This window comes from Ziziphus jujuba, chromosome 2, assembly GCF_031755915.1.
Source record: "Ziziphus jujuba cultivar Dongzao chromosome 2, ASM3175591v1".
NCBI lineage: Eukaryota > Viridiplantae > Streptophyta > Magnoliopsida > Rosales > Rhamnaceae > Ziziphus > Ziziphus jujuba.
In genome coordinates this window covers 16,146,449-16,169,578 of record NC_083380.1, presented here as the reverse complement: position 1 = coordinate 16,169,578, position 23,130 = coordinate 16,146,449, and the positions used below count along the sequence as shown (strand labels likewise).

The window sequence follows — 23,130 nt, the reverse complement described above, 5'->3', positions numbered from 1 at the left end:
TATCAAGTAAATTCAGCCATTTAGTAAACTTAGGGAACAAGTAGAAAAACCTAATGGGCTAAGTTGTTTTGTGAAACGACCCCATTGCTATGGTCTTCTTTCCTTCAAGCTTGGTTGCATAGACAACCAATACCTAGTTATACAAATAAAAAATTTGAAGTTTTAGATTATCACATTAATCAAATCCTGCATATAGTGACCATGGTAAGGTTCGATCGTTGGGATTATATATGTTTTCCAAACATTGATATTGAAACCACCTTTTGAATTACACTTTGTTCTAGTACCTTCCAACTGTAGAAAACCTTGTTTCATCTATGGCTACCAAAAGCTACCTCTTGTAGAACTAACATCTTCCATCAATAACTTTACATGCACATATCATGGTGGAAACACTGAAACTTTTTATTATTTTCCAACTAGTAGCAGTTTACAGCATGCCATGAAATTAAAGTTCTGATTGTCAAAATTTTCGTTAAGAAGAATGATGATGTAGTGGTATGGACATAGTTCGAGAAGCTTTGAATCAAGGATTTGAAGTAGCATATGATTTCTTCAAAGGGTATTTTTTTGCTTGTGAGAGATTATGAGGGAGATGTGGATTTGATTTCTTTGCATACTAATATTTTGGCTATTGCCTTGACACACCACCAAATATAGTGTGTCTCCAACATGGTATATATGCTTCTTCCTTTTCTCCTCCTACTTCTTTTTCTTTTCATTTGCAACATTATTATGTTAGTAATGAACTTATTAGTTAGTGTCAAATATGTAAACTTTGAACTATATTTGTATGCTGAAGATAATTACTTGTTTTTCCCCAAGGCAAAATTATAGGATACTTGTAATTGATTCCAAATGGTTTTGTAGATTCAAAACTACAACCTTGCTATTTGTTATTTATGTGCAAAAAGCTTGTTCATTTTTTGATTACTATTGCAGATGAAAACGTTCAAGTTTGGAATCACAAGCTTGCATTAGATAATATGTTAAATTACCCTATCTCATTTCTTTTTTACATGTAAATTTAGTATTCTACTCATACCAATTGAACTAGGCCCATGTTTTTAGAATTTAAAACTTGGTTTTATGGTGTATAAAGTTTTCTTATGCTGAACAAATTTAATTGCAACCTTTTGTACTGTGGGATGAGTGGTTTCTCTCTTATTTGCTAAGCTAATAGATAATGACAGTGTCATTATTGGTTTTGGTAAAAATAGTTGCATTCTGTTAATAGCTTCTTCAATTTTCTTATTCTAATCTTTTTTATTTTGCTATTTGCTGTCTGGTTATCATCCTTTACAAAATGCCTTGTCACCATTACCTTTTTCTTTGGTACATCGTACTGTTTGTAGATAGATTATTGAATTAGTGTGGAAAATTCAAAAAAAAATTCTCCTATTTAAGAAGATATAACATATATTCCAATCCTGCAGTCATTAAGGGCTTCAAATTCATTGCAAAACTGAACCAATAATAGCCTATTAGAGGAGTCAATCAACTGGACTGGGGTTTTATGTTATGAGATTCTATACTAATGGAATTTGTTAAAAAATAACATTCTAATTGGATAGAAACTCATAGTTTCTATTACGGCCTAAACTGTTCCTTAAGAAAAACTGTGGGGCTATAAAATTTGGTAAAATTTTACTTATTATCAGCTTTCGTAATCTTTGTTTTGTACTTTTATGATTCTTGACAATATATTTATTGAAGCCTGAATCATCTCTTTGATTTATCTTACAAGTAATACTACTATTGCAGGAGTTGTAATATTGCTAATCTTTGTTATTATATGCTATTTTAGAAGTATGAAATCATCAATAATATTTTGGTCACTGATGAGAAAATCTGATAAGCATCGTGAATGTTTGGTCAAAAGTTATGGACATCTATAAGTAAAAAGATAGACATTCTCTATCATCAAGAAAATCACCAAATCATTCAAAGAGAAATTAGGACAAGGAGGTTATTGCCTGTAGTGTATACAAATGAAAGCTAACTGATGGGCATCTTGTGGCAATGAAAGTTCCCAATTCATCAAAAGGAAATGACAAAAAATATATTAATGAAGTTGTAAGCATAAGTAGAACTTCTCACATAAATGTTGTCACTCTTTGTGGATTTTGCTTAGAGTACTAAAAGAGCTCTTCTTTATAAGTTCATGCCTAATGGATCACCTAAAGAGTTCATATACAATGACAATCCTATGAAAACCATTTCACATTTGGAACTCAAAAAACTGCTCGAAATTGCCACAATGATAGCTGGAGGGCTTGAATATTTGCATCGTGGTTGCAATGCAAGAATTTTGCACTTTGACATTAAGCCTCTTAAGCCTCATAACATCCTCTTGGATGAGGACTTTTGCCTGAAAATTTTAGATTTTAGGCTTTCTAAAGTACTTTGCAAAAGGAAAGAGAGTATTATACAAATCAGCGGAGAGTGACAGATCCACCAATGGAGGAAGTTTGTTAGAGCCGTCTTCCTTCCTTGAAGCTTGGTCGCATAGACAACCAATACCTAGTTATACAAATAAAAAATCTAATGTTTCGAGTTCTGAACATTAATCAAACCCTACATACAATGACCATGACAAGGTTGGATCTTTTGGATGATATATGTTTCTAAAATGTTGATATTGAAACCACCATTTTGAATTACACTCTTTTCCAATACCTTGCAATGGCAAAAAACCTCATTTTCATCTGTGGTTGCCAAAAGCTACCTCCTGTAGAACTAACATCTTCAATCTGTACTAGAAGAACTTGCTAAAAAAATAACATTTTGATTAGATAGAAACTTATAGTTTCTTTTAAAGCCTACACTGTTTTATAAGAAAAACTGTGGGGCTGTAAGATTTTGTAAACTTTCACTTATTGTCAGCCTTCGTAATCTCTGTTTTATACTCTTCTATTTCTTGACAATATATTTATTGAGGCCTGAATCATTTCTTTAATTTATATTACAGGTGTTACTACTATTGCAGGAGTTGTAATATTGCTGAGCTGCTTTATTTTATGCTATTTTAGAAGTATGGAATCATCAATACATTTTGGTCACACATTAGAAAATCCAATAAGCATCTTGAAGGTTTGATCAAAAGTTATGGACATCTATAAGTAAAAAGATAGACATTCTTTGATATCAAGAAAATCACCAAATCATTCAAAGAGAAATTAGGGCAAGGAGGTTATGGTGATATATATAAAGGAAAGCTGCTTGATGGTCATCTTATGGCAGTGAAAGTTTTCAATGCATCAAAAGGAAATGGTGAAGAATTTATTAATGAAGTTGCAAGCATAAGTAGAACTACTCATGTAAATGTTGTCACTCTTTTTGGATTTTACTTAGAAGGTACTAAAAAAGCTCTTGTTTACGAGTTCATGCCTAACAGATCACTTGAAAAGTTCATATACAATGACAATTCTATGAAAACCATTTCACATTTGGAACGTAAAAAATTGCAGGAAATTGCCACAGTAATAGTCGAGGGCTTGAATATTTGAATCGTGGTGGCAATGCAAATATTTTGCACTTGGACATTAAGCATCATAACATCCTCTTAGATGAGACTTTTGCCCAAAAATTTTAGATTTTAGGCTTTCTAAAGTGCTTTGCGAAAAAAGAGAGTATTATATCAATAACAAATGCTAGAGGGACAACAAATAGCTCTGGAAGTTTTTGATAGAAATTTTGAAGGAGTCTCTCACAAATGTAATGTTTATAACTATGGAATAATGATTATAGAGATGGTTGGAGGAATGGAAAATATCAAAGTTTGAGTTAGCCATACAAGTGAAAAATATTTTCCACATTGGATTTATAAACATATGGAGCTTGGTGGCAATCTAGGATTACATGGTGTGGTAAAAGCAAAGGAAGATCAAATCGCTAGAAAGATGGTTTTAGTTGGTTTTTGGTGCACTCAAACAAATCCATCAGACAGACCATCCACGAGGAAAGTGATTGAAATGTTGGAAGTTTCAAGGCCTAGCAAATGTTGTGGTTCTCTGACCACTTTAGAGAAGAAATATGAGAATAAAAATAAAAAAGAATTCTATTACTCTCTTGGAAATAGAATACAAAAATAAAAACTTATCTCGTGGAGGATTCTCACGTGGAACCTCTCTCTACACTGTCAAATTCTCTCTGGAATTGTTCACTCTTCTCTCAAGCTCTCTTTGGAACTTAAACACTACTCTAAACACTCCTCACTTCGGTGATATTGAGGTTGCACCGCTTGGCTTGGCTTGCATGCAATGGGATGGAGCCTATTTATAGGCTCACAAATTCGGTGCATGTCCTCCATTTTCAACCTCTTCTGACGTTCAGCACCGGCCTTCTGACATTGCCCACAATTGTTGAGCAAGTTGGAGTTCGGTGTTAAATGGCAGCGTCGATTCCTTCAACCACCGAGATCTCCACATTCCGGCCTCCATTCTTGTCACCGCCGGTACCGTTGAGACCCTCTCCTCTCGATCTAGAAAATCCCCAAAAATCTCGGCCACCAGCCACCGGACGCGCCACTGGCGGCGATGGTTTCCGGTGGGATTCGGTGGCTAGTTGGAAAATCCAGTTTCGGCGAGTACCCAGTTGCACCGCTGGTCCCTACCCACTAATTCCGACCCCCTAAATCCAAATCCAGTGTCCTTTTCCTCCAATTCACGACAGTTTGGGAGAATCGAGGCTCTAAAGGCCGAAAGCTTTTTGGTGAGATTCCGGCCACCTCGGGTCCGATCTTCGGGAAGTAAGACCGGATTCGTAATCCTTGTCACTCAAGCTTCGATTCGGTATATTACTCGTCAATTTTGGTTAACGTTTGTGTTTAACCTCCCTGGTACAGGGTATTATTTACCCGAATAAAATATTAATTTATTTGACTGTGTGTGAATTGTGTTCTAGGAGCACGTGTGCATGGTGGAATCGATCCTATGGTGAATCGTGGTTTAATTGCGTGTTCTAGGTGAGTGACCCACCTTTAAAAATATTTTGGGTTAATTAATTATATTTATTTGGTGTTAAATTGATATCTGGAATTATGCTCATGTGGTGGAAAGTTAATTATAATTGTGGAAAAATATTACTTTATAAGTAGGTATATGTTTATTGGTACTAAACAGAATTTTGGGTTATTAAGAAATCCCTGATTTTTATTATTATGATTTAATTGTATTTATTACACATGAGCAAAGTATTTTCATTAATTAATTGTGTTTGGATTTTTATAATATTTTTTTGGGCATAATTGGTTTAAATATTTTAAGGAAAATATTTGTTTAAATTGGTGGTTTTAAATTTGATAATTATGCCCGTGGAATATCATTTGTTGGACTTTGTACTACGAGAAAAATTTATTAGTATATTGTTATCGATGGTTTCGTACCGGAAATGTTAAAGGAAAATGTGGGATGGTGAATTTGGAAAATGGTATAATTCCCACGGTGATTTTTGGAAAATCAGTACGGTAATAATTAATTTAATAATTGGTTTTAGATGCACTCATATAGTATTGGTGTTCTGGCTGTATATGTGGATTAGCACTCAAGTTATTATGTCTCTCGTGAGTTGCCATTGGACTGAGGGCAGGCAAGTCTTATATATTGCGCATCAGCCGCCCCCCTCCGTGGCCGAGATGACGGTTTCAGCAGCGGCGCTGTAGGGACGCTGAAGCGCCGTCTGCAAGTTTCTCTCTTTAACCTCCCCGCCAGTCGGTGCTCGGGACGTTGGGTATCAGAGGGCATCACTAGTATATGGTATGGTGCATCAAGTATAAATTTTCAGATAGAAATTTCAAACCCCAAAGTGTTCAAATATTATTTATTATATTTTATTACGTTTTATTTATATTTGGTTTATTTAATTATTAGTTATTAAATTAATTGATCCCTTGGTTTTCGGGAAATACGAATAACGGGTTTTGTGAAATGTTTTAAAAGGGGAACATTTCCAACGGAGTGAATAGTGAGGGTTTTGAGTGAAATTATTACTTCAATTGTTTATTATTATTTCTTTATTTAATTGTTGGTATTAACTAAGTTCATTTATTTGTTATACTATTAATATTAAAAGTGTTTAGTAGATAGGGTCACTCACTGAGATGATTAGCATATTATATTTTTAAATTCCGTTCCCTTAGGTGCAAGGGGTGGCAGACGTTCTTCCGGAGCGAACCTAATCTCCGACGCTGTCTCAGTTCGAGAAGTTACCTTTGTCTTCATTTATTTCAATTGTAATATTTCTTTCATCCTTGTTGTATTCTATGCTTAATAGTACTTCATGAAGCTCTGTATACTGTCTCAGACATTTATGTATTAATTATGCACTGGATTACTGTTATTCATTTGGAGTGCTATAAATTTGTGGAATCAACTTGTAGTAATGTGGGAGGAATAAGGGGATGAACATAGAAGTATGTTTTCAATGCAGGAAGTTTGTGGTAAGTCCAACCCTTAGGGGAGGTTCTGCCGGATTTTCCATTTGAGGGTTCAGTAGGGTTTCCCTGGGATCAGGGCTTGTTTAGAGTTTCGGTGAGGAATTTTGGACGGGTCCTGACACAGCGTCCCAAGGTACCGCCAGACAGGAGGTTAAAGAGAGAAACCGGCATACGGTCGCGTGGCGTCCCACCGCGCCGCTGCAAACAGGTGTCCCGACCATGGAGGGGCGGCCTACCCTCCTCCGATGGCAACCATAGGACAAACCCATAATCACCTGTGCGCTACTTACACCTACCTGCGCACTCATCACATCCACCTGCGCGCTAATCATATCCATATATAAAGAACACCAGTACGTGTATGGTGCATCTAAAAACCATAAAATCAATATATTTATTTTCAAATCTCAAAATTTTATAAATACTATCGGGTTTATTCCATCCAATTAAACCCGTAAATTTTCCACGATTTCCTTTATAAATCATTGTCATAAATTCATCGCATAAATTCCATCAATTTCAAATTCATCAACTCTCAATTCCATCAATTTATATATCCAAATTTTCCAATGGCATAAATATTTTTGAAACATAATAAATTAAATCAATATTTCTTTCTCAAATATTTAAAAACCAATTTGAATCAAATATGTCATTTAAACCTCATAAAATCCACAATAATCAAAATTCTCATAAATATACATTTCAAACACATAATAAATCCATAAATGAAATTATCAATAATTTAAAATAAATATTCCTTCAATTTATCAAAATCAAAATATGCTTTAATGCACATATACATTTCAATTTATTCAAATTGTGCCATAAAAATTTCAAATATAATTTTGCTAAATATTTAACACATAAATATTAAATCCAAATATTTAATTATCACAAAATAAATATAATTTAACACCCGAAATTAATTTGAAGGTGCGTTACTCACCTCGAGCACGCAATTAACCCAAGATCCTCCATGGGATCAATTTCACAACGCATACGTGCTCCTAGAACAACAATATTACATAACTCAAATAAATTAATATTTTATTCGGATAAATAATACCCCGTACCCGAGGGTTTAACATAAACGTCAACCAAAATTTGCGAGTAATATACCGAATCGAAGCTTATGGAACGAGGATCGCATTACCGGCCTCCATTGACCCCAATTCCGCCGGTGGTGGTCGGAATTTGCCCGGGAAGTACCGGCCGAACTTCACCTCCTCAAAACTCGCGAACCACTTCGAATTTAAACAATTGAAGACTATATTTGAACTTAGACGACCCAAAATAGGGGAAAAGGGGTGGAAAATCGGATTGGGCTAGCCGAAAACGGCGAGAATGGCTGGAAAAATGAAATGAGCCGCTGCCGGCTTCAACTGCCAATCTGGGCACATCGCTGATTGGCCGGCCGCCAAACTTTGCGCCTGAGCTTGCCGAAGGTTGGGCATCACCGGTGGCTGGCGCATGTGACCGTCCGGTGGCCGGAATTTAAGAAACTGCAAGGACCTGATAGGAAGAAAAGGAAAAGAAAGGAAGAAGAAGAAGAAAGAATTCAGGGGGGGGGGGGGGGTGGGCTGTTTTTTCCCATGTGGGGGAAGAAAAAAAAGAAAACAGAAAACAGAAAAAAGAAAAAGAAATAAAAAGAAAATAAAATAAAATAATTAAATAATATTAAAATAATATTATTGTATAAAATAATAATAAAATAATATGGTATTTAATCGTAGTTGATATGTGGCATCTCACCGTTGTGACACATGGCACCTTTTATTAAGTCACACGTGGCACACTGTTCACATATTTGAAAATAATATTAAAATAATATTGTATTTGAAAACTTCTATAGGTCCATAACTTTCAAACCGCATGTCCAAATCGGACGTGCCGCTAGTCTATCAACTCGTATCGACGAGTACTTCACAACTATGCATGAGTCAAAACTCAACTTTGCATGAACAAAAAGTCAACTCCGACACCCTTTGGACAGTTTGGACCTCAACTTGTTTTGCTTATAATTTCAAACCGTAGCTCCATTTTCAACGTACTACTAGTCTATGAACTTGTGACAACGTGTACTTTTTAATGGTACCTCGATCAGTGTGAAACTCCATCAGGAACAAAAAGTTAATATTTGATCCCTTCTCGGTCAACGACGGTCAAACCTGGTCAATCTTGGTCAAATTTGAAAAATTTTCGGTGTACTTTGGGACGGGATGTTACAATCGGGGTTTTTTTCCTTTAGCTTCTATATGATCAAACAGATCCTTACAATTGAGGAGATCTTCTATCCGAGGTCTCCAAAGTGTATAATTTGTGGCAGTGAGCTTAACCATAGCTCCCGAAGATGATTCTACCATTGACATTATGGCTTGACAGGAACGGCAAAAATGGTGGACTTGACTCTTCCGAGGTCAAAATATAATTACCATAATTTTGGGGGTAAAAATGTAATTTTCCAAAACTTCTGGGTCAACCTGTAAATATAGAAACTACATGGGTTAATTTGTAATTTCCAACAACTTAGGGGCTATTCCGTAATTTCATAAACTTTTGATGACGTGGTAGATCGTGTTGACGTGTCAACATGTGGTAGATGATGTGTCGATTGCGTGGCAGATGATGTGGCTGCGTGCAATGATGTATCTGCCAATGTGGTGGTCTTCAACCTCCAGACGGCGCCTGCAGCGCGTGAGGCACGTGATCTGCTGCAGAAAATTTCAGGTGGCGCGTGAGGGCGCGTTATGATCGTCGTTTCTCTCCAACGAACTTGGTTGTTCTCGTCTCGTCGATTAATTTCACCTGGTATTGTCAAATTATTGATTTGAGCAACTTTTAGAAACACCAACTTGAAGAACAGAGGCTCTGTTTCTTCAAATTTTGAACTCAAGCTCTCGACCTGGATTTCTTATACCACTTGTTGTGGTTCTTTGACCACTTTACAGAAGAAATATGAGAAGAAAAATAAAAAAGAATTCTATTACTCTCTTGGAAATAGAATACAAAAATAAAAACTTCCCTCGTAGAGGATTCTCACGTGCAATCTCTCTCTACACTATTAAATTCTCTCTGGAATTGTTCACTCTTCTCTCAAGCTCTCTCTGGAACTTAAACACTACTCTCAACACTCCTCACTTGGGTAATATTGAGGTTGCACCACTTGGCTTGGCTTGCATGCAACGGGATAGAGCCTATTTATAGGCTCACAAATTCGGTGCATGTCCTCCATTTTCAACCTCTTCTGACGTTCAACACCGGCCTTTTGACATTGCCCACAATTATTGAGCAAGTTGGAGTTCGGTGTTAAATGCAGCAATGGCCATTGTCAAAAATGGTGAGCTACTGGTTTCACACTGTCGGTGCAGTGTGGTGTGGCTGGACTTTACAGCAAATTCCACCAAAGCCTTTCTTGTCTTGTCCAAAATCACTAGAAGAGTCCTCCAGTACCACATCACTTTTATGATTTGTGATAGATAGTGTATCTAGCTTAAGTTTTTTCTTCTTATGCAAATAATCTCTCTGTTATAGAGGATAACGTGATTCAACTTTTGCTTTCGTTTTGGTCAAAGCGCTTGCATTTTTCTTGTGATTCCTATATGAGGTTAACTTCTAATCTAACATTGCTATATTTAGTCAATGCATTAAAATGAGTGCTGTCCATTCTGGGTATTGTCATGTTAAAGCCCTTGGTAATTATAGAAATAAATTAGTTAGACTTCATCAGCATAAAAAAGAGGTTGTGTATTTTGGTCTTTCGAGCAGAGAATTACATTTTTCTAGGTTCGACTACACGCTCCGACGATTCGATTATTATTATTACTTTTTCGAGGAATACATGCACATGTATACATGCTAGGTGGGTAATATAATATGACAGGTAATAATATAATATAGGTCTCACCAAACAACTGACTTTGGGTAAAAATAAAAAGAAAACGTCAACAAACTGTTTTTGGACAATTCATACATGAATTTAGTTGTCACGTACATAGTAGACGCTTTATTTTTGAGCTGCCCTGCTCCCTGTCTCTGTTTCTTGCTCCCCTGTCCAGGTCCATGCATACCTGTTTCTCAAGCCACATCATTCCTCAAATTCTTGTGTACGATGCTGTGCAGCTTTTACTGATAATTCATCAGGCTAGTTTATGAAAATAAATTGGTTGTCATACCAATTTCCATGTCCTTGGATCAGAGTAAAAAATATGTGTTTGGGTGACTTAGTTTTGCAAAGGAACAAATTAAGTTTTACTAACAATCAAAAGTAGTCTTTTTCACTTTTGGAATAAAAATATATATATAGTAATAATAATAATAATAATAAAATCTAATGTTAAAAAGGAAATTAAAACAATAATAGTTTTGAAGTGGTTGACTCGTGTGTCTTTCCGGGACAATTCTGTGGAGGAAACTCAGAGGCGATTTCTACGATACATGCATCGTGGTAATGCATGTGGGCGAAAACAAACTCTAACGAACATTCTTGGAAAATCCTCCTCAACAGTCAATCAATGGCCATCTCTCTCTCTCTCTCTCTCTCTCTCTCTCTCTTGTGGAAAATTCAAACAAGTAGTCCCGACTTTTCTTCATAAAAAACCAAACAAATTTGTAGAACAGAGTTCACTAATAGTTATAAACTTGTACAACAGAGTTTTTGCCTTGCCTTTTATTTTTTTTTGACAGTGTTATCTATTATTATTATTATTTTTTTTTTTATTATTGTTTTGACAATATCATGCTTCATTAATTTTTCTTTCCAAAAGAATATCTAAAAAATTTTCCAGGTATTAGAGAGCCTTTTACTTATGGATTCATCATCTTTCTTCCCCAAGCACTTCATCACCATCCTCTTCCTCTTCACTGCAACTTTGCAGTCAATAGCCATCTTTTCTATATGTCTCTCTATTGGAAAATTCTAACGAACACAAAAAAGCCCAATTTGTCATTCTTCGTCAAACCCCAAAACATATACAGCTTTCTCTGTTTATTAACTAGTTATAACCTTTGCAGAAGGCAGTTTTGGCATCTCTTTCATTTCTATGACACTCTTATTTGATCATTTTTCTTCCAAAAAATCTCGAATTTTCCATGAGAGCATTTCATTTATGGATTCATCATCATTATCATCTATGTTGTTACCATCCATCCTAAAACAACTCATCACCATCCTCTTCATCTTCTCTGGAACTCTGTCAACAATATCTCACTGCAGCAGCAGCCGCGAAGAAGAAGAACGCTATACAGATTGTGGTCGTACCTACAGTTGTGGTGACCTCAAAAACATTTCCTACCCTTTCTGGGGAACTGATTTCAGGCCCCCAACCTGCGGTCGAGAAGGCTTCGAGAATGAGTGCCGAAACAACAACCAATCGCTTATACAAATCAATGATCAACAGTTTCGAATTCTGGGCATCTACCAAACTGGTTACAGAATGAAAATTGCAAGAACTGATCTCCTCGAATCTGATAGTCTCTGCAACCAAAATGCTGCTGTTGCCATCACTTTGAATTACACGCTGTTCGATTATGCACCAAGCGTTTGAAACCTGACATTAATCTATAGCTGCCAACAATATCAAACTTTTGGGGGATTACTAAATAACTTTACGTGCGATGCGAACGAGCAGACCGTTTACTATACCACAGATGAACGGTTTCTCAGCACACCTGACAGTGCAAGCATCCAGAAATATTGTAAACCTTTCCAGGTTCCGGTTTTATGGAGTTCCAATGATGAGAACCCTGATGGGATTGGCAAGGAAGAAGTAGAGCAAGCTGTGAGACAGGGTTTTGATGTAGAATACAGCCACCAATTAACTTTTATGTGTGACGAATGTGAGAGGTCAGGTGGGAGTTGCGGATCTAATGCCACCAATGATGGATTCCTCTGCTATTGCCGTAACAATAATCCTCATAACGTAGTGTGTCGCCCTGGTAGGCATCTTAATTAGTAGGTTTCTTTCAATTAATGCTAAGCATTGATCTCAAAAACTTAATTAGTAGCAGGTTTCTTTCAATTAATTGAATCTCCCTAAACGAGAGTTTTAGCAGCAAAATCTGATCTGGGTCATCTACCACTGATGGAAGGAGAGTAAATCTTTTCCAAATAATTTGAAGTTGACTAAACAAAACGCATGGTTCTACTGAAACCTTGTAAATCCCAGAACAATAATAATAATAATAATAATAATAATAATAATAATAATAATAAATAAATAAATAAATAAATGAAAAAATAAAAATACTAAAGCCTCATTATCAATGCTCAAAACGCAGTCGTTTTATTCCATATGGCCTCAATTTCATTCTTTTATTTTATTTTATTTTAAAGATATTAAACTTACAAAGCTGCAACCCTACAGATTGCTAGGCTTTTCCTTACTCGAAAAATATTTATTTTTTTGTCTTATCAATGCTTGAGATTAAATCGGTGACTTCTTTTAGTCCCAATTTACGGTCTCTTCCCCTTCCATGTTTTTTGGCTGATGATAGATGTTCTGCCTATAAACTTTCATAAGGATATTTTTTATGTTCTAATGCTTTTTCATTTTCTGTTAATTTATTACAGAAGATTCTACTAATTGGAAAAGGAAGGTTGTAATAGCAATAGGTACTATACTAATTATCCTCTGTCCATTTCTTTTTAGAATGTATGTTATTCTACTGTTTCCTTAAAGAACAACTTTAGTTTCTGTGTTTTGGACGTTTGTCATTAGCAGTTTCTCTCTTCCTTGCTACAATCCATAATGGCATTGTTATAATTGGTATTACTCTTCTTTCATTTCTTTTGACATGTACTTTGCATTTTATTGTTAGCATCATCGTTGATTAGATCGAATCTCTCTTCCAAATCCTATTGTCAATGACAGACTTCACATATGGACTTTATTTTCTCTCCTGCTGTCATCATTTGAAACCCCCTTGTCACCATCATCTTCAACTTCAACGCATTTATATCATGTTACCACAGCTTGTGAAAAGATTACCAATTGCTGTCATCGCTGCAAGTTTCGTGGGAAGATTTAAAAATCCTTTCTTCCACTCTATGAAGAAAAGGTCCCTACAGCTTCAACTTCATTGCAATGGCAGCCAACGTTCTGAAAACTAACCAATTTGTTAACATAATGACCATTACCAAAAAGGAGTTAATGCAATAGCAGGATTTTAGATTTTGTTTTTCTTTATTGGACGGGGATTTTAGAATTTTTTTATTATTTTATTATTTTTTTTTGGGGCAGGGTAAGTCTTTCAACAAGATTTGCAGCTGAATTGCATCAACGTATTATGTATGGAGGCCCGAGATGTCCCTTAAAGACAATCATATGTTGAATTAAATTAATATTTGTGGACTTGGCATAATCAATTACTCACTTACAGGGCCTATTTATGCCATTAATGGGACTGGCTTATTTTATTATTTTGTAGTAGGACCCTTGGTCACACACTCTCTATAAGACTCCAGTTGGCCCATTGGACTGGAGGACCAACTCTCTTTATAAACCCAATGACTTATCCATATTTTCCTAGTATAATTATATTATCAAATTATTATTATTTTATGTGTGTCAAAAATTAATGAATAAGTCTGACTTGCAGAGACTATTTAAAGGGTTTAAGGCAAGCAAACAGATATACCATACAGTATTTTTTGAAATTAGGGTTTTCAGAAATCTGAGAGTGGTTTGAGAGTAGTGCGTCCATAGGCACTACTTTACGTTGTTTCTATTTTGCAGGATTAAAGATTTAATTTATCAATGGCTGCGTTTGGAGGTTAATAATTTATGATCTATGGAATTTATTATGTATATTTAGATCCATAAAATTTTCTAACATCATATTGTTATTCTCATAATTGGCTAACTATTTGTTTACTTTCACCTGAATCATCTCTTTCTTTTTTCTTACAGGTGTTACTGTTGTAGCAATTGCTATATTGCTGACCTCTGTTATAATGTGCGTTGGTGGAAGTGAGAAATTGTCAATGAAGTTTTTCTCAGATATGAATAAATCTGATAAAGACATTGAAGGTTTCATTAGAAGTTATGGACATCTACATGTCAAAAGATTCAGATTCTCTGATATCAAGCGAATGACCATATCATTCAAAGAAAAATTAGGTCGAGGAGGTTATGGTGATGTATACAAAGGAAAGCTACTAGATGGGCGTCTTGTGGCTGTGAAACTCCTCAATGAATCCAAAGGGAATGGTCAAGAATTTATTAATGAAGTTGCAAGCATTAGCAGAACATCTCACATAAATGTTGTCACTCTTGTAGGATTTTGCTTAGAAGGTAGCAAGAGAGCTCTTGTTTATGAGTTCATGCCAAATGGATCACTTGAAAAGTTCATATACAATGAAAATCCTTTGCAAACCACTCCACAATTAGAATGGGAAAAGCTACTCCAAATTGCCAAAGGGATTGCTGAAGGACTCCAATATTTGCACCGTGGTTGCAACACCAGAATCTTGCACTTTGACATCAAACCACATAACATTCTATTGGATGAAGATTTTTGCCCAAAAATTTCTGATTTTGGACTAGCTAAACTTTGTGAGAGGAAGGAGAGTATCATATCGATGGCAGATGTTAGAGGAACAATAGGGTATATAGCTCCTGAAGTTTCAATTGAAACTTTGGAGGAGTTCTCACAAGTCGGATGTTTATAGCTGTGGAATGATGATTATAGAGATGGTTGGAGGAAGGAAAAACATCAAGGGTGGAGTCAGCAATCCAAGTGAAATATATTTCCCATGTCATAATAAAATTTGTTTCAAAACATCATTTGTCTTTGTTAGAAACATGACAGATCAAGTAATTTTAGGAATTCCCTTCCTTTTTTTATTATATCCATTCACCACAGAACATGATGGAATAATAACCTATCCTTTAGGAGAACCAGTTAAATTTGAATTTATCCAAAAATCACATAATATTCAAACATTACAGGAAGATTCAATCTCCAAATCAATTAATCGGATTCAAAATGAAACTAAACATTTACATTTCCTAAAAGAAGAAATTAAATATCACCACATAGAAAATCAATTATCTAATTCTTATCTCCAACAACAAATCATAGATTTTCAAAATCAATTAATCAAAGAAATTTATGTTGACACTCCAAATGCCTTCTGGCATAGATAAAAATATATAGTTACCCTTCCTTACGAAAAAGATTTTGATGAACGCAATATTCCAACTAGGGCCAGAGCCATCCAAATGAATCAAGAATTAATGGAATATTGTAAAATTGAAATTCAAGAATTACTTGCTAAAAAACTAATCCATCCAAGTGAATCTCCTTGGTCTTGTTCTGCTTTTTATGTGCAGAAAAATGCTGAATTAGAAAGAGGATCACCTAGATTAGTAATCAATTATAAACCTTTAAATAAATGTTTACAAAGGATTAGATACCCTATTCCAAATAAGAAATACTTAATCAATTGACTTAATTAAGCCATTATTTTCTCTAAATTCGATATGAAATCAGGATTTTGGCAAATAGAAATTAGTGAAGACGATAGATATAAAACTACATTTGTAAACCCATTTGGCCATTATGAATGGAATGTAATGCCTTTTGGATTAAAAAATACTCCCAGTGAATTTCAAAAAATGATGAATGATAAAACTGCATTTGAGGGACAATAGAAAATTTTTGGAGAGAAGGTTCAACATAGAATAATAACTTACGAGTGTTATCAAAGTATGGGGATGATTTGGTTTGAGATTGATTGATTGGAGTGAATGGTTGGCTAGGAACTAGACTATAAGGGTTGTAAGATTGGATTAAGGCATTTTGGTAACTGATCTGGCTTGCTAAAATTGGGTGAGATAAGTGGGTTGATTCAGTGGGGATCATTTGATTAGGAGTAGATTGGGAGACTTGAGTTTTAGGGGGCTGATATGATTTGGAGGATGTTGATTTGGTTGAGGGGTAGATGACCCTTTTTTGCGAGGCATGGTTGGGCCTCGGGTGAGAAATTTTTCCGTGCAGAAATTCAGGGGTTAAGAAATTAGGAATGCAATTTTGATTACCTTGAATGTATGCGATTTCAAAATTAAAAATACTTAATATAGCTTGCCATTGGGCAAAAATCTGTTTTGATGCAATGTTTGAACATCTTTTTCTAAAACATATTTTGCACTTTTGCAGTCGATTCAGACTAAAAATTTTTGATTGAGTAAATCATCTTGAAATTTAGATATACATAGTACTAAAGATAAAATTTCTTTTTTAATAGTACTATAATTGATTTGAGAAGAAGTCCATGTTCCCCAATGGAAACGAACTATCTGTTCAGGTGATTCAGGAGTGAGTTGTTGAAGTAGGATTCCTCCAAATCCAATTTCAGAGGCATCAGTTTGAACAATTTTAAATGAGTTTGGGGAAGAAATGCCAAGACATGGAAGAGTCTTAACATGAGTTTTGATTTCTTGGACAACTTTGGTGTGAGCTGAAGACCAAGGTGGGGGTTTTGATTTTAACCTCTCAAATAAGGGTTCACATTTAATTCATAAATTACTATAAAATTCAGCAATATAGTTTAAAGATCCTAAAAATCTTTGTAACTGATTTTTATCTAATATTTTATTAGGAAATTTATCAGTAAATTCTATGGCTCTGGTGATTAGGGTAATCTGAGATTGGTAAATATGGAAACCTAGAAATCTAATTTTGGACTGAAATAATTTAAATTTAGGAGCTGGAACAACTAAACCATGTTTTTTGACAATATCTAAAAACATTCTTAGGTGTTTCCAATGTTGACCAATTGATTGGGAGTAAACCAGGGCATCATCTATATAAACAATCATAAAATGACTATAATTATTGAAGATATCATTCATCATTCTTTGAAATTCACTAGGAGCATTTTTTAATCCAAAAGGCATTACATTCCATTCATTATGGCCAAATGGGGTTACAAATACAGTTTTATACCTATTGTCTTCACTAATTTCTATTTGCCCAAATCCTGATTTCATATTGAATTTAGATTCAGGTGCAAATTTAAATTGTATCCAAGAAAGTCTTATAGCTAGTAAATATTATACTAACACTAAGGAAAAATTAAATTATGCTAATAGAAGCAAAATGGATTTACAATATGAAATCAATCACGCACATATTTGTCATAATAAAATTTGTTTTTGTGTTTTTCTTTTTTCAATATAAACGATTTATATATTTTATGGAAATTTTTATCACTTAATGTAAAATAATACAAAGGGAATGCTCTTATTCATAAAATTAAAAAAAAAACAATTTTTACATAGAAGTATTTAAAATATAATGAAAATATCCAACGGTGTGAAAATAATATGGAGTTTAAAAGAGCAAATTATGATTCTCTTGCATTAAGCACTTCCTAGTGATAAAGAATAGCATAATTTTTCAAATGACAAAAGCTAGACACCAATTTGGAACAGCATTTTATCCTATACTTAGTTGGCACCAACAGCGAAATCTTGAGTCACCTTTGCAGCTTTCTGGTACAACCAATGTCATCAACCTGGCTTTTGAGTTTTTCATATTTGAAAATGCAAAACAAAAGGAAAACGTATATTATTTAAAAATGGCACCAAACAAATAGTAGTATTATCAATTATACATGATATAAAAAAATAAAAATGGAAAAGCATATTCACTCGATTGTATTTTCTAGCAATCAAAAAAAGAACAATGGAAACACAAAGAAACAAAAGTAGCATTACAAATGACTACTACTGAAAACTCTATAACCAATATGCATTTAATAAATCAATGGCCATTCTTCAAGTACAGAACGTTAAATGACCAATTGTCCCATCTCACCCACCACTAAGAGGGCCTAGCTTAATAAACCCAATGTAATGGGAGATTACTTGTTACATGGGGCTGGTAGCAAGTGGTCAACACTAGTTTATGTACTTAACACTTCAACACATATAAAATAAATATTTAATCAGCAAAAGATTGATTGAAATAAAGAAACCAATACTAAAATCTCTATTGATATTTTGAATATATATATATATATATATTTGGTAAAAAATGAACAGTAAGATTGATGTTCCGGCCCCATAACAACAAAAAGGAGAAGTCATTTTCACTTCTATATGATTTCAGAGATTCTGAATTTTTCGCTTATAGTAGTAAAAGTTATCATCCTTGAGTTTTCAATGAATGAATTTGACATTTAGGATGTTATTGCTTGTCAACGCTCATATGAAGAAGTTTTGGCCTGCAGCTAATAATGTCAAACAATTCTCAATTACCAGAATTGACACTTGCAAGTTCTCTTCCCTAAACTGAAGACATCCAAAAGCCTTTGCCTTAGAAAGTCTTGACAACTCTTCTTGATAAGCTTGTAGGAAGAAGGGGAAAAGAAAAAAGAAATAAAAAGGAAGAAGTCAAATGTTGAAACCTTGGACTTTCAGTAAGCATTAAGACTTTTTGAAAGGGCTCAAGTTTAGGTGTATAGCAAGAAGTTTATGATGAACAAAATCCATAATACCTATTGATCATAGTCACTTAGAGTGGATAAATTGACATGGAGTTGGGAAACATGCATGATAACTATAAAACCTAAAAGAGTTGCACTATTTTTCACTAAGCAAATAACATATTCATTCTTTATCTCCAAAACCAGCACATTTATAAAATGGACTAGATGAGGAATGAGGAATATGATCTACAACTAGACTATTGATACAAGACTTCAATTCACATAATGCAAGAGAGAGCTTAGGGAATTGTTTTAAGCTTTAATTACCACAAGCCAAATAGAGGTGGTTTCACTCTCTGTGAAAAGGTGGTTTAAGAATATTAATGAAGTAACTTGGACAACAATGGAAACAACTTTTTAGATAATTTTGTCTTTCACACAAGCAAGAAACATAGGAAGAAACATCTGAATGCTTCTTATTACTATCACTCATCTAGATTTGCCATTTCTAAAAATTGGACACTTTCTCTCTATAACTAAATTTCGACCTTATCCAAAGCTATTCATGATCCATTATGTATTATCCATAACAAAAATATGCAATTAACCTAAGCAGTCTATCAAATATCTCTCAAAGCAATATAATGCAAAAGCCTCGTAACAGCCTCGGATTATTTCACAGTTTGATAACTATGTTGAAGTCATTTTGGACAACAACCCTGTCCAGAAACAAATGAGCAAATGGGCTGGAACTGAGGCCCATGGGAAAATGTTAGAAATTGGTATCCAAAATGAAACGGTTGGGGAAGACGGTCATTTTGAAGCAAATATCGGTGGGGAGACAGAAGGAAACTGGAAGAAGAGTGCAGGAGAGCCAAGCAACCATCATGAGAGCAAGAAACGTGTGAAGCCACGCTGGCTCAATGATTTTGTGATGTCAGGGTAGCATTGAGATTTTTACGGAATGCCTTTTCCATACCCTATAACTGATTTCTATTATCTAATTTATGGAATTGATTTATTTTTCATCTGTGTGTTTTTTGGTGTGAGAGCTATAAAAGGGAAGGGCTGTAAATGAAGGGATATGTTGAAAAAAGAAATTGTGGTTAATGGGAGTATGACACTGACTTAAAGAGTGCTTTTCAATTTTCTTGTATTACTAGTGTTTTCATTGAGAGATGAGGAATGACGAGATTGCCGAGCTCATGAAGACCATGGAGGCAAGTTTCAACGAGCACGCGACGAATAGCTCTCCAAGTTTTCTTCGCTTTCGGAACAACACATGGAGGCCGCAGAACAGTGTCTCTCTCAGTTTTCTCAATTGCGATAGAATTCTGGCGCTTTGGAGGTCACTCCAGTTCATCACAACATTGGGGGGGGGGGGGAGAATAGCCAAATTGGGACCCAACAACACAACTCTAAAGCTCCTCGGTTGGACATGAATTCACTTTTTAAGACCTTGAGGGTCGATGTAACTTGATTCAATGGCATAAATGTGGAGAGTTGGATCTATAAAATTAACAAGTTCTTCTCACTCTACCATGTTAGAGTTTGTGACCCGAATTCTTGTTGACCCGACCCGAAAAGCTCGCGGTGCGACCCATTTGGTGAAACTAAATTTTGGAGAGGTATGGACCTGTTCAATTTTAGGGTTTCTTCTGTACTATATATATATCTGTATTTTTGTTCGGCCGATTGGGGTTTTTTAGGGTATCTCGAAATTTGGCTCACCTTGTACAAATCTTTCGATATTGGATTTGCTTCTCCCTGCCCGTGGTTTTTCCCGTCAAGGGTTTCCACGTTAATTGTGTGTTTGTTCTTCGATTTCTTTGTTTCTGTTGCCATTTGTTTTTCTCCCAATTCCGTAACAAGTGGTATCAGAGCCGCGTCGATCTATTTGGGATTTTTTTTTTCTTTGTCTTTCGATCATGGCAACAAAGTTCGACATTGAGAAATTTGAGCGCAACATGAGTTTCTCCATGTGGCAAGTCAAGATGAAGGCGATTTTGACACAGAACGGTTTACACAAGGCGTTGGTTGGCAAGGAGCAGATGCCGTCTTCATGGGATGTCGAAAAGAAAGCCGAGGTTGATGAGCGTGCCCTATCCACCATTCAGCTATGCTTGTCCAATGAAGTTTTGAGGGAGGTCCTTGATCAGAAGACAACAAAGGACTTATGGGACAAGTTGGAATCTTTGTACATCACAAAGAATCTCACAACGAAACTGATTGCGAAGCACCGTCTATACACCCTTTCTATGGTTGAAGGTACATCTATTAAAACACACATAGATGATTTTTCTACTATTTTGTTGGATCTGGCGAACATGGACATTAAATATGATGATGAAGATCAGGCCCTAATGCTACTGCGTTCCTTACCTCCATCGTATAAAAATTTTAGGGAGACTTTGATTTACAGTAATAAAACCCTAAAATTGGAGGACGTGAAAGCTTCCTTATATTCTAAGGAGTTGTTTGATAAGGAGTTGACCAGCAGTTCGGATAACAATAATTTTGGGAGTTCCGGAGGAGAGGGTTTGATTGTTAGAGGTAGAACATCATCTAGAGATCAAACTAACAATGGTGGTAGTCGGCCAAGATCGAAGTCAAGGTTCAGAAACCTTATTTGTCACTACTGTAAGAAAAAGGGGCACATCAAAACTGAATGTCGTAAGCTTCAGAATAAAAATAATGAAAAGAGTAAGGAACATGCCGAAGCCAGTGTCGCACATGAGGAAATTGAAGATGGAGATGTTTATTCAGTGACTGAGGATAGTTCGGGCAAGCAGGGATGGATTTTGGATTCAGCCTGTTCGTTTCACATCTGTCTCCATAGGGATTGGTTCTCTTCTTATGTTCCGGTGGATAAAGGTGTTGTGCTAATGGGAGATGATCATCCTTGCTGTGTTATCGGCATTGGAACTGTAAGGGTGAAGATGCATGATGGAATTATCAAAACACTATCTGAGGTACGTCACGTTCCAGATATGTCTAAAAATTTAATTTCTTTATCTGCTTTGGACAAGTCTGGTTGTTCTTTTGCTGGTGGAGGTGGAGTTTTGAGGGTTCTGAAGGGTGCTTTGGTGGTGATGAAAGCTAGCCTGGTTGGTACATTATACAGGCTACAGGGTTCTGTGGTAATGGGGTTGGCTGCTGTTTCAGTGTCCATGTCAGATTCGGATGTTACTCGTTTGTGGCATATGAGATTGGGCCATATGAGTGAGAAAGGTTTGGCGATGTTGAGCAAACGGAGTTTGCTTGGTGATCGGAGTATCTCGAAGTTGGAGTTTTGTGAACATTGTGTGTTTGGGAAGCAGAAGAGAGTTAGCTTCAGTACTGGAATTCACAAAACCAAAGGTACTCTAGACTACATTCATTCAGATCTTTGGGGACCCGCACGTACTGCTTCTAAGGGTGGTGGCAGATATATGTTGACCTTCATTGATGATTTCTCCAGGAAGGTCTGGGTATATTTTTTGAAGCACAAGAATGACGTATTTGCTATCTTCAAGCAATGGAAAGCTTTGGTAGAGAAGCAGACAGAAAGAAGGGTGAAGCGCCTTCGTACAGATAATGGATTGGAGTTCTGTGATGGTGTTTTCAATGAGTTTTGTAGAAACGAAGGGATCGTTAGACATCTCACAGTTAGAGGAACTCCGCAGCAAAATGGTGTGGCTGAGCGGATGAACAGAACTCTTATGGAGAAAGTCCGATGCATGCTGTCGAATTCTGGGTTAGCACAGGACTTTTGGGCAGAAGCAGCTGCTACAGCTTGCTACTTGGTGAATCGTTCTCCATCAGCAGCAATCGATTGCAAGACTCCTGAAGAGGTATGGTCTGGAAAACCTGCTAATTATCTAGATTTGAAGGTATTTGGATGCCCTGCCTATGTTCATGTTAATGATGGTAAGCTTGAGCCTAGATCGAAGAAGGGCATATTTCTTGGTTACCCGCAGGGTGTAAAAGGATATAGAGTTTGGCTTCCTGATCCAAAGTCATCTAAGGTTGTGATTAGCAGGGATGTTGTGTTTGATGAGATGGCAATGCTGCATCCAAAAAGGGAGCCCGTTGTTTCAGACAGTGTGCCAAAGCAGGTGGAGTTTAGGGTGGAGGAAGTAAGTACTTCACAGAATGGTTCAGTTTCAGGCCCATTTGAGACACCCACTCATGTGGAAGAAGAGAGAATTGAGGAGGTGCAGGAGCATTCGATTGCCAAGGATAGACCTCGCAGGGAGATCAAGAAGCCCTCTAGTTT

The 23,130-nt window shown here is 35.8% G+C and overlaps 1 protein-coding gene and 1 pseudogene across 1 annotated transcript; both read left to right on the top strand.

Annotated features, from left to right (window-relative positions):
* Positions 1–11,191: 11,191 nt before the first annotated feature.
* Positions 11,192–12,320, top strand: LOC125422256 (LEAF RUST 10 DISEASE-RESISTANCE LOCUS RECEPTOR-LIKE PROTEIN KINASE-like 2.8). The gene has a single exon (XM_048472966.2). The coding sequence runs from the start codon at positions 11,479–11,481 to the stop codon at positions 11,980–11,982; it is 504 nt and encodes a 167-aa protein (XP_048328923.2). The 5' UTR covers positions 11,192–11,478; the 3' UTR covers positions 11,983–12,320.
* On the top strand, positions 12,262–19,818 carry LOC107418771 (LEAF RUST 10 DISEASE-RESISTANCE LOCUS RECEPTOR-LIKE PROTEIN KINASE-like 2.1; annotated as a pseudogene).
* The last annotated feature ends 3,312 nt before the right edge of the window (positions 19,819–23,130 follow it).

Coding starts and splice junctions, on each gene's coding strand:
- LOC125422256 (XM_048472966.2), top strand. CDS start 11,479: ATGACACTCTTATTTGATCATTTTTCTTCCAAAAAATCTCGAATTTTC.